At 48.9% G+C, this 15,792-nt stretch overlaps 1 protein-coding gene across 2 annotated transcripts in view; it reads left to right on the forward strand.

The window, feature by feature from the left end:
• CACNA1H (calcium voltage-gated channel subunit alpha1 H) overlaps positions 1-15,291 on the forward strand; it is a 119,207-nt gene extending 103,916 nt beyond the window's left edge. For both annotated transcript variants that reach the window (XM_051632379.1, XM_051632380.1), the window contains exons 28-33: positions 1,252-1,330; positions 3,363-3,484; positions 3,957-4,295; positions 8,312-8,495; positions 11,495-11,673; positions 12,284-15,291. In XM_051632379.1, coding sequence (XP_051488339.1) covers positions 1,252-1,330; positions 3,363-3,484; positions 3,957-4,295; positions 8,312-8,495; positions 11,495-11,673; positions 12,284-13,441 — 2,061 coding nt within the window. In that variant the 3' untranslated portion in view covers positions 13,442-15,291. The remainder of the gene's footprint in view (positions 1-1,251; positions 1,331-3,362; positions 3,485-3,956; positions 4,296-8,311; positions 8,496-11,494; positions 11,674-12,283) is intronic.
• Positions 15,292-15,792: the final 501 nt, after the last annotated feature.

Below are 15,792 nucleotides of genomic sequence, written 5' to 3' on the forward strand. Positions count from 1 at the left end.
AAAACCACCCCAGCCTGCCTCAGCAGTGATAGCTGTGTTAATTTGATGATGACAGGTATCATACTGATAACCTTCCTAATGAAATTGCACAGCATGGTCAGAATACCCAGCAGCAACGTGGCTGTGCTGCCTCAGAGCAGGGAGCTCCCTCCAACTCCCTCTAGTTCACTAGAAGATACCTTGGAGATCATGGATCCTTTGGCCTGACTACCTGGCTCACCACCTAGTTCATATTTTTCTTTAGAGATAAAATGATGCTTGTGACACTGTGACTAATTGGAGAACTCTCTGTCTCTGCTACAAGCTGATAGACACAAGGCATTTAGAAGTGGCAGGGAAAGGAGAGGTGACTGGAGTTTGGTGCACGTAAAATACTGGTCAGGTTACCCTGCCCTTCATGTTCTCTGCCTGAATAAATAAATAAATAAATAAATAAATCTGCTTTTGGAAATGTTTTAAAGCCTTTGATCCCTCATAGTGATTGAGTGCAGTGCAGGTAACTGTTGTTGTTAAGAACCTCTGTGCTCCTGGCACAGTTGCACTTCTATGACCACCCCCTCAGCCCCCTTGCAGGGCAAGTTACTGCCCGGGGGCAGCAGAGCACCCAGTGCTGGAGCTGCAAGGTGCCTGCACGCAAGGGCTGCTATATGGAAGAAGACTTTTCTTTTGAGACACTGAAAGCTAAGATTCAGGTAGTGGTTGTTGAGAAATATTTGTAAAGTGGCAAGGCTAGGAGGGCTTTCCATCTTACTGGATGGTTCTAAAAGCCCTCCAGGGCAGCGAAACCTTCAAGAAACTCTCCTCTTGTGGCTTGAGACAGGGTTTGTTTGTATCATTGTCTTCAAATTCTCAGCCTTCGAGTTCAGTCTCAAACCTGGCAGATGGGAAGCAAAGGCCCTTAGAACTCAAACCCAAGCACCAAGTCTCTTCAGCTCCCAGAGCACAGGAAGGAACTAAGTGCCACTGGGGCTGAGCTGTGAGTTGGCCAAATGGCAGCTGAAGGCAGCGTGGTGGGTAAGGGACGGAGGCTGCTTTGCACAGGGGAACATCTGCTCCTTCCACCGCATAGAACACTTCACTGGATCTGTTAAAGAAGAACAATGAAAGGGAACCAGGGTGTTAGAAGGCAGGGGAGATGATGATCAGCCTCTGGTCACCAGTGCCTCTTTTGTTTGTGTTTAAAATGTGATGGAGCAACTTAATTTGTGACCTCAACTTGCCTGACCCTTGTTCTGCTTTCTCCTTGTGTAGGTAGGGAACCTTGGCCTACTTTTTATGCTCCTGTTTTTTATCTATGCTGCCCTTGGAGTGGAATTGTTTGGCAAGCTAGGTGAGTAATGTGCCTGACATCATTTATTTCATCCGGTTGGTGTTTATTCGGTATCTTGCCATTTCCTTTCTCCTCTCTCTCATTCTCAGGCCTTCCTTTAGCTTCACAGCTCATGGTCTGAAGATTAAAGTTTTCTCTTGATCTCAGGGTCACATATGACACATGAGGATGTAGTACAGAACCTGTCTAACGTGCACACACACTCATTTAGAGATTTGTCCAACACCACCCTTAGCTGTAGAGTAACTATTTACTGTTTAAATATAGTTGTCCAGCATAGGTATGTTCACAAAGATGGAAGTTTGCTACTTAAGACAGAGTCTGCAAAGCTGGATGGTAGTCAGATTCATGCTGGAGAGGTGCCACCATAAACACGTCCCTCCTCAGAGCTTCCACCACACTCCATTAGTTTTCTGCACTTGGCTGACATTGCTCTTCCAGCTGCCCAAGCCTCATCTGTCCGTTGTTCTTCTCAGCATCACCTCCCCCTTTCTACATAAATCAGGAAGCATCCACTGGTTCCTGATTGTCCAATGTCATTTATTCCTCTGGCTTGAGGATACTGTGTAGCTGATCATGAGGTCCACCACTAAAAAGAAAATCAGATGGAGTCAAGAAAGCAAATCCTCTAGCCCTGCCTCACCCAGCTTAGCCAGGCCAAGGCAGTCACTGCCTTCAAAGGTGCTGTTTGGAGGAGCTGTGTCTGCCTTCTCAGAGTCTGCATCCCAATTAGGTCTCCAAGACCCCATCAGAAGGACCCTTCCTCCAGGCTGATTTTATGGCAGTCATTAATCCCCTTTATGAGGCCAACCCTCTGCTCAGATTACAAATGTCTGAAAGCAGAATATTTCTTGCAACCCACAAGAACTTATTTTTCAGTCTTCCATGAATTCTGGAAAAAAAAGTAGTTCTGCATCCACCCCAAATGAAATATTGGGGAGTTTATATTACGTATCTAGATGTGTAGGTATGTCTTCTTTCAGCCACAAAGCTGAAAAATGTCTTATACACAAAGGCACCTTCTGCTGCTCTGTTTCCACACACACACCTTGCCAATGTGTCAGTCCCCAGGGAAGCACCTGGTCAGAGCCTGGGAAAGCCTTAGTCTTGTCTGGGGCAAACTGCAGGCACCCAGCCCACCACTTCCCAGCCTGATTTAACTGGGAAATGCCACAAGAACCACCAGCACACACTCCCCCAAGACTGGTCATTTGTGGTTTGGGTGTTTTTGGTCTTCTGGCTTTCCTTCCTATTTGCCACTGAAATAAATACCTAATAGTGAAATGCCCCAGCAAGGGACATTGCTGCCTGTCCTCATGAATATTTAATGAGCCTCTCTTTTATGGAAAGAGGGAAATCTCCTACCTTCAGTTTACATTCACTAGTACATTAATTCTCAGGGGAAAAAATGTCAAATTGCTCCACTTTATCTCAGTGAAATATCCCTCATGGTAGATGTACCCTGTAAAAAATGACCAAGGCAAGAACATAATCAAGAGGGTGACAGACAAAGGGCACTGTAGAGCACTATCAGGCAGCCCAGCAAGTCTGCTTGTTTCCAGCTCCTTTTATACCTCTCTGTGTTGGCTCTGCCTGTCGGGCTAAAGTCCAGAGAATCACAGAAATGTTGGTGGAAGAGGCCTCTGGATGCCCCCACCACTTGAAGCCTCATCACTAGCTCAGAGTAGCTGTGGCTTTGTCTTGCCAAATCTTAAAAGCTTCCAACAAAAAATTTTCTGGTGACCTATCCCAGAGCTGTTGGACCCTGCAGATGAAAACAACTTTAGTAATGTCCAACCTGGACCTTCTAAGCCCCAGTGTGTTGCCATCCATTATAGTCACTGCTGGGAGAGTTTGGCCACACAATCTCTGCAGCTGCCCTTCAGGTGTTGCAGGCCATCCAGGGATCACCACTTAGCAGTCCCCCCTGATGTCATCTATCAGGGTGACATATCTCAGGGTCTCACCACCAGGTTTGGGGCAATTGGCAAACTTGGCTTCACTGATGTGCTTCTGCTCCTCTCTCCTGCAGACTGCAGTGATGAAAATCCTTGTGAAGGCCTGAGCAGGCACGCAACTTTCACCAACTTTGGCATGGCCTTTCTCACCCTCTTCAGGGTGTCAACAGGGGACAACTGGAATGGTATCATGAAGGTGTGTGCAATCTCTGTCTCTGTAGATGCAGATTTCAAACAAATTTAGGAACCTCTGTGTGAAAGAAAAAAAAAAAGTTTCCTTTTAAAACATCAAATCCAAACTTTCCATTTTAAAAGCTCAGTGTGTTTTCAAGGGATAATTTGTCCTCAGTCTCACCCAGCCTGAAACTTAATTCTTTTTAACACACATATAATACTTTAGGAAAATTATGCCAGTTCTTGTGGCTGAGAGGAGTGACTGTACACTCTGTGCCCTGTGCCTTTGGGAGGTATCAACCCTACTCTTTGTAGTTGATGTAATTGGTGGTGTTTGGGTTTTTTTCTATCCATGTACCTACAAGCTCTTGTGTCTGGGGTATGTCATGATCTGCTCTTCAGTCCTCAGCAGGTTATCCTTGATGTTTCTGTGTTTGGAGCCCAAGCAGAGCCCCAGCCCTTATTGATCCCTCACCTCTCCCTCTCTGTTGCAGGACACTCTCCGGGAATGCACTCAGGAAGACAAGCACTGCCTCAGTTACCTGCCTGTCATCTCTCCTGTCTACTTTGTCACCTTCGTCCTCATTGCACAGTTTGTCCTCGTCAACGTGGTGGTGGCAGTGCTGATGAAGCACTTGGAGGAGAGCAACAAGGAGGCCAAGGAGGATGCTGAAATGGATGCTGAAATCGAGTTGGAGATGTCCAGAGGAGCAACCACCTCAGCCACCAGTGGGAGAAGGGGAGGTGCAGTGGCCCTGGAGAGCAGGGCATCCTACAGGAGTCAGGAGACCGTGAAGTCAGAGTCAGCAGTGCAGGTGAAGCACCAAGCCCAGGTAAGAGCTCACACAAAGCATCTGCGCTTATGCTCAGGGAGGGGAGGGGACAGTTCTCACCTGTCACTGTCTTCTGATCATTGGGCAGTCAGATCCCAGGGGACACGGAGACAAGGCAGCATGGGAGGAAGGCAGCTTGCTTGGGTTATCCTATGTCAGAGCTGTCACCATCACCTCCCCATCTGGAGTTCTCTCAGGAGAGCCCCCTGAGGTGGAAGGCTGCTTGCAATGCATTCTCCAGGGCTAGCTCTGTCCTGGTCATTGTTCTAGGGGAGAGTTGAAAGTCCAGCTCTTGCCATTTCCAGTTATTCAAAGGTTGTGAATTTTATATTCAGAAGCATAACAGGTACAGGTCCTGCTCTCCCAGCCAACATATCGGTCCTTGTCTTTTTAGCCTGGGCAGCAGGAGCAGGGAGCAATCTCAGAAAGCCCTGGGAGTGCTGCTTCTGTCAACCTGACACATGCAGTGAACGACAGCACAAATTCCCTTGACACAGGCACAGAAATATTTCTCAGGTTCTTCTTAATCCTGTTTTGGGATTTCCAGAGAAGCCTCTAGCAAATTGTAGTGTGCAGCTCAGGGGGGCATGTCTGACACTGGTGTAAGATGCAGCTCCCACTGTCCTGCTGGCTCCTCTGCTCAGGGCATGGCTGACTTGGACCCTGGGAATTGTCAGAGACTCTCACTGAGAAGCTGGAGGTGCCTGGGTTGATTTTCCAGGCACTGCCTGCTCTCTGATTTCTATTAGTCCTCAGGAAAAAATAGGGTAATCAGAAGTCAGGGGGGAAGCAGGGGCACGAGATAATTGTCTCATCCCGTGTCAGCAGCGGGTGATTAAGAGTGAACACAAAATTGCTTTGTCACTGTGATAGCAAATAAATCTACTGCAAAATCTATGGGGGATTTGAGATTAAAATGCATTAAATTAGATTTTCTGTAAAATCTATCAAACTCTATTAAGTAAAAAGAAATTTAATTATACAGCGATGGGGAATTCACTGGAGTGTAGTTTCTAATAGATGTTTCTGCAGGAAAATGCACCAGAAACACCCAGGTCGCTTTTCTCAGTGGGGCAAGAGAGGGCACCTCCTTTCACATGGGCCATGATTGCAGGCTGAGTTCATTCTCCTTGGGTTTTCCTCATCCTCCACTACCTCCTGAGCACATCAGGAGCCAAGCAGAGCTCCCCTTAGCCCTGGAAAATGCACAGTGAGAGGTGATGCTCATCAGAGGGAGAGCAGCCTGAGCTGGCCACAGATCTCCCCTGTGGATGAGATGGCTGGGATGCAGGTGAGGGTTTTGACCTCACTCCCATCTCAGACACTTGAGCTGCTCTGGGAGGGCAGGCAGCTCAGTCCTGCTCTCCCTGCCACCTGCACTGAAGAGGTTAGATATGCAGGGCTCTGTAGGGCTGCCCTTGGTGGTGGCATGGGCATTGTGGAAGGTGTTACAAGACGTTCTGTATCTTCCTGCCATTTACAACAGTTTTTTCAGCCTACATTTACTTTTCCTTCCTGCTTTGGATTAATGAGGCAACCAGGAAAATACCACAGGGCAAACATGTGTGAGCATTAAGCCCCAGCCTTGCTCTGCTACTGATGCTTTTTGTCTCACTGATTTGAAGGAGGAGCTGAGCTGTGAGAATGTGTCTTTAGCCATCCCAGACTCAGCCACGCTGGAGGGGGCAGAGACTCCCACGATGGAAACCCCGTCCTTCTGCTCTGTGTCCCACCATGTCCTGACACCTTCCCACAAACCCCCAGGCCACGAGGCTGAGGTGAATGATGTTGTGCCATTACTTCTGCTTGTGGCCTTGTGCGTTGGTGCTGTGCAGCTACTGCTGGTGTCTGAGTTGTCCTAAACCTGTCACTTCACAGCCACAATGGTCTTCCATCCTCTGTCCTTCGAATGGGTGTGCAGGGGTGGAGCAAGGAACGTGTCCCAGCTGACTCTGCCAGCAGCCTTCTGTGGGACATGAATGAAATACTCTTTTTAGCTAAAAAACAGTGCAATGTGATGTGTCAGCAGTCAGCCTTCAGATGATGGAAAGAGAGCTGGAGGCAGGCAGAGCCCTTTGTGGAGAAAACACAGCCCAGTCTGGTTTTCTTACTTTTGCTGTGAGAACCTGTTTGTGCACCAGGCATATCTCCCCAAAGAGGAGGAGCAGCAGTGCCCATGGTGATGTGTCTCACCTGTTTTGCTGTTGAGAGCACCAGGTGTGAGCCCACAAGCTTCCTGTCCATGTTTCATATTTCAAGCACTTCTTACAGTGACTTTAAAGCCATTTGAAATGGCCCAACATCCCTAAGTCAATTGAGTCTCAATAGTTGATACCTTAAAAACTGCATATTTTTTTTATGTCAAGAGGAGATTTCTGTTCATTTGTCCCAGATAAAGGAGGCACATACAAGATCCTGCAAAGATGAAGTGAGATTTAAAAGACAAATACTGTGATCTCTCTGTTGGAACACTGAGAAAGTGGAGCAAGACCTTTTGTTCTCAGTGTGGCGCCAGAGAGCTAATAATCCCCTGCCTGCTCTCAGCTCAGGTGCTGCCATGTTGATGGCTTATAAGCCATAATGGCCAGAGGCCACCTGGCACAGCCACCCTCCTGAGGCAGGAAGGTATCAGAGGAGGGACCTGAGGGGCTGCTGGCCAAGGCAGCCATCAGTTCTGGAGGCCAACTCCCTGCAAACAACTGCTGCTGATCCCCCCATCTTCTCAACCAGCCTCAGCAGGGTAGAAGCATTGAGTAATTCACCTCCACATGTACCTCTTTAAGGATCTGAGGAGATAAATTTGTAAGGCAGAAACATGTGGAAAAAACAGATCTAACCAGATCCTCAGTGACCTCCAGACTAGCCAGTGAGGGACCTCAGGCCCAGATTTTGCCAGCAGAGAGGGAAAACAGCTCAGCAGAGCAAAGCAAAATACATTTAATTTAAGGCATGCAGCTGGGAAAATGTTTTCAATCAGTCACTGGGAGGCTGACATTAAAGGAAAACCAGAGTGATTAGTTGTACTTCAGATAATGTGGTAAGTTGTGAGGGGAGAGTGTCCAGGACCAAAACCTCAGGGCTGGGAGCCAGGCTGCAGGTCCTGTTCCAGGGGCTCCTGCTCTACCAACACTTGGCCAAGTCGTGGCACCAGCTCTCCCAGCTGTTTCCTCAGCACCGCAGGGACGTGGTTTGAGTCTCTAAAGCTCCCCAAGACTCCGGGATAAATTCGCTCTACAGACCCTGAAGTATCAAGGGCTTCAGAAGCAGTGAGGGGTCGAGTTGAAGGGTTGCAACGTGCTCTGTCCATACAATTCCAACCAGACCTGTTTCATAGCAAGAGCAAACATAGAGAAATCCCTTTTCTACCCCCAAACAGGCTCCACACCCACATACATGCTGTCATGATGCCTTCTTCCCTCTGCTTCCTGCCAAGGGGTTGTTCATCTTCTGGGGGTCAGCAGTGCCCAAAATGCTCCATCCTGTAGGAGAGAGGCCACAGGGTTTGCAGTGGTGTTGATGTGTATGTTTAAATGTCTGTCTGTATGTGTGTTTTGGGAAGATAATACATGAATTTCCAGAAACACTTGCTACCCCCTCAGTCAGCAGGGCTGGGGACTGACCAGTTTTTCCCATTTGTCCCAGAGTAGCTTTGAGGAGAGCATCACCACCTGAGTTGTGCTGAAAGCAGCCCTAGGGAAAATCAGAGCAGAACAGCATGAGAAATGTTGGCTTTCTCCTGGTTTTAGAGGGTGGGCCTCATTTTCCTGGACTTTACTTTTCTCTGTGGTGTCCAAGAGACTGCTCAGTGGTGGGTCACTGATGCCTCATTTGACTCCAGCCGCAACTTGAGCTCTTGACTCAGAGTAGCTTTGCTCTCCCGTTGCAGCCACCAGGCCTGCAGAGGTGCCAAGAGGAACATCTGCACAAGGTTTTAAAACAAAATGCAGATGAGAATTGCTGTAAATTCACCACCAAGATGCTGCATGACCCCACCTCCCTCTCTCCTTGCTTTGCAGGGTGCCGCAGCCTCTCTGAGGCCACAGGACCCTCAAAACCTGCTGACCGTCCGCAAGATCTCCGTGTCCCGGATGCACTCCTTGCCCAACGACAGCTACATGTTCCGGCCAGTGATGCCAGCCAAAGCCCCGTTCCCCCTCCACGAGGTGGAGATGGAAGCCTATCCCTGCAAATCCCAGAGAGGTAAACCTATCCCTGCAAATCCCAGAGAGGTGCTGCTGGCGGAGCTTTCCCTTCCTCCTCCCAGCTGAAGCCATAGCAGGTCCACATGGTGGTTAGATGGGCCATAGGCACCCTGTGTGAATGTGGGCTGAGCCAGGGCTTGCTTTGGTTTGATCTGTGGTTTTCCACTCGCTGCACAATTTTGTGTTTTCATCACGTTGCTGCTTTTTCTCAGGAAAAAGCTGCTGGCTGGGGGGTTTGGCTGGGGAGAAGTGGGGCTCCCGAGCGATGTTGGTGGCGCAGGGGACGGGCTGTTAGCTGAGGAAAAGGGTAGGAGCTGCACATTTCTTCTGGAGCGATCAGCCCTGACAGGATGACTACGAATCAATAAAATCAACAGGAATGAAAGCCAGAGTCAGAATCACTTCCTGGCAGAGCTCCTTCACAGCTCTTGGTTCAGGCAGTCTCTGGTCTCAGGGTAGCATCTTTTCAGCACAGTACATTGAGTTCAGAGATGCAGGAGTTTATTTGGTAGCATAAAGATTAGAAACCACTCTCCAGTGCCTCCCTAGCCTGGCCTTAAAATGAATCTTGTGGAGAGACCCCACAGTTAGGGAATCAGGAGCTACATGGAGCCTTTGACTACATATTTATCTAACTGCATCCAAAAAACATTTCCCCTGAGATGCTTTTCTAGCTCTTTTGTTGTGTGAGTTGGTTAGAAGGGGAAATCAATAAGAAAGATAATATCTTCCTCCCTAAAAGCACAAGTGTTTCTTGAGTTGCTCCCAAGAACTTACCAGCCTGGTTTCCTTTGATGGAAGGTTGGTTGAAATGCAAGAACTGCTTGGACAGATGAGGAGTGGGTTTGCAAACCCTGGTGAGGCTGGCAAGATCTGCTCTGATTTCCTTGAGTGAAATAACTCTGTATTTGTTCAAACTCTCCAGATACCAGTTAATGTTCTCTGCTCAGTATTTATTATTTCACCTGCAAATTCTTTGCTAAGCAAAGAAAACAGAGGTTGAGTTTCGTGGCTGGACTACTGGGGATGGTTTTCATCTCCGTAGTGGGTGTAAATCAGGATTTATATCAATATAAAACTGCTGTGATGTTGGCAGTGCTGGGTAGAACAGACCAAGAATTTGCTCATGTTTCCCAAATCTCACTCCAAGAGCACTTCAGAAATGAATATAACAGGGGCTTACTTTTTACCTGGTCTGGTAAATGGATCCAACCAGCATCACCCAGTGCTGCTTCTGAGCTCATCAAATTCTGATTTAAGTCACAGACCCTCAAGTTATGTGAAGGTAAAACTGAGCAGAGACTCACATTAGCCTTTGTGCTTTCATGGACTTCTCATCATCAGTTAAGGATGTCTGGTCTTCTCCTAAATAGTGTGAGATGTCCAGATCTTATGTTATTTTGGTCTTAGTTGAAGTTCCCCCATTTACAAGAAAAACAAGGGGGAAAAATGCTCAAATCCCGAGATATTCAGTGTTCCTGCGCATGCAGTTCAGAGGGGTTTTTGGTTTCATATACAAGAGCTAGATGGAAAGCTTCCAACAGAAGGAAATTCCAACCAAAGACAGGCAGGAGAGCATAGAGTTTTGATTTTATGATTGTGTTTGTGACAGATTTTATGACAAAGTTTTTCTGCATCGTAATACACATTTTGTAAAGGCTGGAATAGCACATGAGCAGCACAGACCCAGTCTGAAAGTCTGGCTGTAGGAGACCCCAGAAAAGATCTAGGGAGAAGTGGGGTGAGGGGTAGGAAGTTCTGCTCTTTCTGTGGTGTTCTGGAGAAAAGCTCCAAAAGAAAAATTATTAAACACTAACTTTTCTTTCTTCCCAACAACAAATCTCTCTCTGCAATGCAACTGCAATCTGTCTGGATGGCTTTTGTCATAGGTTCAAGTTCCCTGACCTCTGGGCGAGATCTCTTGAAGTGATGGATAGTTGTGTTTTTAACATGGAGCAGTAATGTAGGAACAGATGCTGGGTTTCAAGCTAATGAGGACAATAAATCCTGCAGCCAAAAAAATAAAAAAAGCAAAAGATATTTCAGACAGCAGAGAACTGCAGAAAAGCAGCACCACAAAGGGGCTGGGAAGGAGGGATTGCCGTTAGACTCAGCCAGGGGACTGGGAACCTTCAGGAAGAGAGTGATTCCTGCCTGATGCTTGAGCTCAGGGACTGTCAAAGCACTTGAAGTAGTCTCCATGCTGCTGATGTTCAGCCAAACTCTGCCTCATGGACAGATGGTGGTGGTTGGGCTGTAGGGACTGGGAAAGGGCCCTGTGGGTGCCGGTTGGTGGCAGAGTGCCCGGTGGCTCTGCCAGGCTGGAGGTTGGACCAGTAAGTCGAGCCCTGGTTATTGGGAGGGACCTGAGCAACACTGCTCTTGCCTTCAGGTGGTGGAGCAAGGTAAGGATGTGAGCCTGTCCCTGGCATCCTGACTCACAGCATCCTGTACACCCACCAGACTCCCCTGATCCATATTCTCCAAACAGGCAAATTCTTTTCACAGATCCACCCAAAGCACTGCTACCAAGAGAAGGCCGATGGCAGCGTTTCAAATGCAGGCCCCTCTCCTGCCTTCATTTGCTGCCACATAGTCCTGGTGCCCCACCATCCATCCCGAGTGTTGCAGCAGCTGAAAGAGAAGATTCCTCTTACCTGAAACAGAAAAAAGAGGCTATGAGTGTAAAGACTGTAATGTGACATCCCAGAGCAGGCAGAGGCACATGCAGAGACTTCATCTGAAGTCCCTCTGCCCCCTTGGATGAGATCTGGCTCAGTATTCAAAGCAGGACACAGGACAAGGGGCAGCTGGTTTTTAACCCTGGCACTGCCCGAGGCTTATGCTGTGGCTTGGGATCACAGCCAGACTAGACAGGTTTTCCTTTCCCCTCCTGTGTTTACTCCTCTTCTGGAGTCTGTGGGCACCAGTTCTTCCTCAAACCTTCACAGCCCTTGTGCCAGGAGTGGTGGTGACTGCTTTCTTGCTGTCTCCTAGGGTCCATCACCTCCATCCGCTCCCAGCCCGTGGGAACGTGTTCCTCTCCAAGGGTCCCCAAGGAGTCCCTGCCACTGGCAGCCCATTCTCCCAACCACGAAGGCCGCCACCGCTGGAAGATCCTTCCTCCTCACGTCACACCTCGATCTCCTACTCTCAACAAGCTGCTCTGCAGACAGGTGAGAGGCCAAGGGCCTGCAGAGGTAAACTCCTTCATAGTCACATGGGTCTTTCCCTTCTTTTCCAGTCCACTCTTGGGTTTCTTTTCTTGGAGCTGAGAGTAGAATTTCCCTTTTTAGAACAAAGTGTTTCTGGTGCCATAAATTGTAACATACTCCAGTCACAGCAAGTGACACTTAGGGGAGGCCCTTTTTACCTACTTTCATCTCTGTGGATGTATTGTCCTGTGAAAGAACAACTGAAGCCTAGAGAGAAGGTGCTCAGTTCAGTTTCGGCAGTGCTGTGAGAACCTGCAGGCAGCCCCACACTGTGTCACTGAGCACAGGCTGCACTGACCTGGCATTTGGTGCTAGAGCAAGACCAAGACCATGCCAAAAGACCCAGCAGATACAAGCCCCAGACACTCAGGGTCTGGTCTGCTTGCTACCCAGGTTATATCCTCTTGTCCAAGGAGGGTCTGACAGGGGTTGGCACCACAGGGCAGGGATGGGGCAGTGCAGGGTACATTAGACCCACCAGCAGTTCTGCCACATGCCATGATTGATCACTGGAAGTGCTGCCAGCACAGCAGATCCCCAGGCTCTCATCCCATCTCTCCTCATTTTCCAGGAGGCCATTCGAACGGACTCAGTGGATGGGCAGACTTTGGACCACAAGGACAGCCTGCAGGCAGAGCCTGGAGGGATGCAACCATCAGCTCAGCAGCCCCAGAGCACCTTCCCCCCCAGCCCACTCCACCCCACGGCTTCCTCCCTCCCCGGCACCCCTCCGACCTCCCCACGCCCACACCCCAGCGCGCTCACACGGAAGCACGTCCACGGCATCCGCAGCCGGCCACCCAGCCCCAGCAGCAGCCCTCCCAACCCCGAGGGCAGCTTCTTCGAGTCCTCCGACCTGGCTGACGAGGAGGTTCGTCACATCAACAGCTCGGCCAAAGACTGGGGGGAGGAGCACTCGGAGGCCGGGAGCCGCTCCACTTCACCGTTCATCTCCCCAGCCCCGTCTCCGGTGCCCCTCAAGAACTGCAGCACAACCAGCCTCTCTGGAGGCAGCAGCAAGGAGAAGGACTTGAAGAAGCTCTACAGCACCGATACCAAGGGCTTCCTCAACAAGCCCAGCTGGGCAGACGACCAAAGGCGGCACTCCATCGAGATCTGCCCCTCCATCAGTGACAGGGACTGTAGCTTTGAGGACCCTGCTGGGGAAAAGCAGCGCTCTCCTGCCCACATCCAGACTGAGTCTGAGTACATCCACGGAGCCCGGAGGAAGAAGAAGATGAGCCCACCCTGCATTTCTATAGATCCTCCCATGGAGGACGATGGCGGGGCGGCCTCGCGTACCAAACCCTCCGAGAACAGCATGCTGCGGAGAAGGACCCCGTCCTGCGAGTTCCCGGCCTACAGAGAGTCCCTGGAGCTGGCAGAGAACCAGCCCGGGGAACCGGCCTCCAAAGCGGAGCGCCGGGGCCAGCCCCCCTGCCGCGGGGACCACCTCACCATCCCCAACTTCTCCTTCGAGCAGTTGGACAACAGCTCCTTGAGCAGCCTCTCGGATCTCCTGGACAGCGGTCAGTCCACACCGGCCTCCGTGGATTCCCGGCTGGATCCCGCTGCCTCCGAACTGAGAAAGCCAGATCACTTAAAAACTCAGTGGAGCAACACCGAGAAAAGCAAAGAGCTGCTGGGCATTGCCAAGAGCCCCCTCCGGAAGCAGGACTTGGTCCCGGTGACTGTTGCAACAGAAGAAGACATAGATGACCCAGTATAGCTGTCTGGGAGGGGGGAGCGGGGGGGTCTCAAGGGCTTGACACCAAGGTGGGTTTCCAAACCGAAGGGACTGAGCAGCCACAGGGAGGTGGGTGGCTGCTCCCTCGGGGGTTTTTTCCTTTCTCACAGTCACTTGTTCTGAAGCGCTGTGGAGGTTTGCAAAAAAAACAACAAAACAACAACAAAACACACACACACACACAAAAATTCAAAAGAAACCAAACAAACAGCTGGACACCACGGTGATGGGTTTCCAGGTTGGGCTGTTGGGCTTTGCAAAGAGGGTTTGGGGGTTTCTTTGCTAAAGGGAAGGTGGAGTCGATTCAGGGGTTGGTTCATTCCTCCCACCCTGCTCCGTGGCCTCAATCACATTGATTCGGGTTCAAGGTGGTGGTGGTTGTGATTTGGGGGATTCTCTTCAGGTTTCGTTGGGGTTTTTTTGTTTGTTTGTTTGTTTTTTAAAGATGCTCAACTTTTAACGAGGCACCTTTTAGAGATGTCACATTACGCGGGAGTGCCCAGGAGATGGGAGCTGTACATTGTCTGTATATCAGCAGTTATATAAATAGAAATAATGTATTTGTGAGATACAAAACAAGGTAAAAAGAAAAAAAAAAAACCTACCCACAAAAACTCCCTCTTCATAATGCACATATTTTTATAGAGAAACAATACTGGTTTTTGCATTACATGTGACTCCTCAACTGGGTGGTGGTTCCTTGGGGTTTATGTGGAACTAATTATCACAACCATTTGTTCTCCAAATGTTGCTCTTCTTTCTTCTCTTTCATTTGTTCTCCTCTCCTTTCCTCCACCATCATCCCACCAGCTTCTTTTCACAGCTGATGCTTTAGACGTCGCTCTCATTTTTTCTGTTGTACTTTAGAGGTTGTCCTAACTACACGAAAAAAAAACAAACCAACCAACCAAATCACTACTGAATTGTAGCCAGTGCAATAATAAGTTCTTCATTCTTCTTGTCTGTACAACTGTCCTGTTGCCTTTTTATTATTTTTTTTTTCTTTTTTAAACTGAAATTCAGGTTAAACGTCGCAATAATCTGAACTAACGTGCACAAACAAGGTTTCTTGTTTACAAAGAAAGAAAAAAAAGAAAAAGAAAAAAAAAGATGAAAAAAAGGAAAAAGCTAAATTTACAGAGAGATTTAAAAAAAATGCAAAACAAATAAATAGTAAATTATTTAAGAAATGTATTTTGTTTACTGCAGTTCAAAGTAAATTATTGATACCATGTGTAAAGGTGTAAAGAGCTGTCTTAGGTGATGTTCTTTGTGAGCAGTTAAGCTAAGGATGTGTCTCCTCACAGCAGAAAGCCTTCAGACCCTCGGGGGCAGCTGTAACCCCCCCATTTGCCCTCTTTCTGTCAGTCTTCCCTCCCGGCCCCACACATGGACACCTTCACCCCAATCCCCAAGGCCCTTCTGTCACCTGCTCCAGCTGCGCAGCCTCTAGAGGAATCCAGGTCACCTGGTAACACCACTTCTTCCGTTTTTATTTTTAACAGTTTTGGGGTTGATTTTTCTTCCTTCGCCTCTGGTCCCTGCCCCCCTCCCCACCCCTCATCCAGGCCCTCTCACGGTGGGACAGTTTCCCCAAGGCAGTGGGACAGCTTCACCATGACAAGCTGATGCTAAATCAGAGCCACAGAAGGTCACACGGGGAGGGGGGGAAGAGAAAAAACAAACAACAAAAAAGAAAATTCAAACAATTGGTTTTGTTTGGTTCGTTCCATGCCACCTCATATTTATGCATCCACATATATCTTCTGTTATTTATGCATTCATTACTCAAAAGGAAATGTATCTTCTTTCACATGTATTAAACTGTATAAACTGGAAGCGTGGCCTGACTTTGTGCCGCAGGGTGGGGTGTAGCTGGGACACCGAGCCCTGCTCCAGCACCTTGTGTCCCACAGGTCTCCATCCTACCCCCAGAGCTTGACATCCCTTGAAAACTCGTTCCTAAATGTGGCCAAACTACTCCCTTCCCTGTTGGTGGTTGGAGCTGGTCCCACCTGCTTGGCTCCAAAGGTTCCTTACCTCGAGCGAGAGGCTCCGTAAGTCGAGCGGTTCCGCCGAGCAACTGCACTCAGGGAGTCACTGGACTCTTGGAAATACTTCTTTTGTCTCAGCAGGCTAGCAAGGAATTCCAGAAATGTGCCATGGAAGTAATAATTAATAGAACTTTGGGGGACAATGGCAAACTCTTTGGTTGTAGTTTAACCCATGAATTGGAAAGGAGGGGAGGAAAAGTCCCCTGTGCTGGGCTGAGTCCTGCCAGGAGGTGTGTGGGACACCCCATTGTGTCCCTCTCTTGGCACTGCTCCTGGTGG

This window comes from Apus apus, chromosome 14, assembly GCF_020740795.1.
Source record: "Apus apus isolate bApuApu2 chromosome 14, bApuApu2.pri.cur, whole genome shotgun sequence".
Lineage (NCBI taxonomy): Eukaryota > Metazoa > Chordata > Aves > Apodiformes > Apodidae > Apus > Apus apus.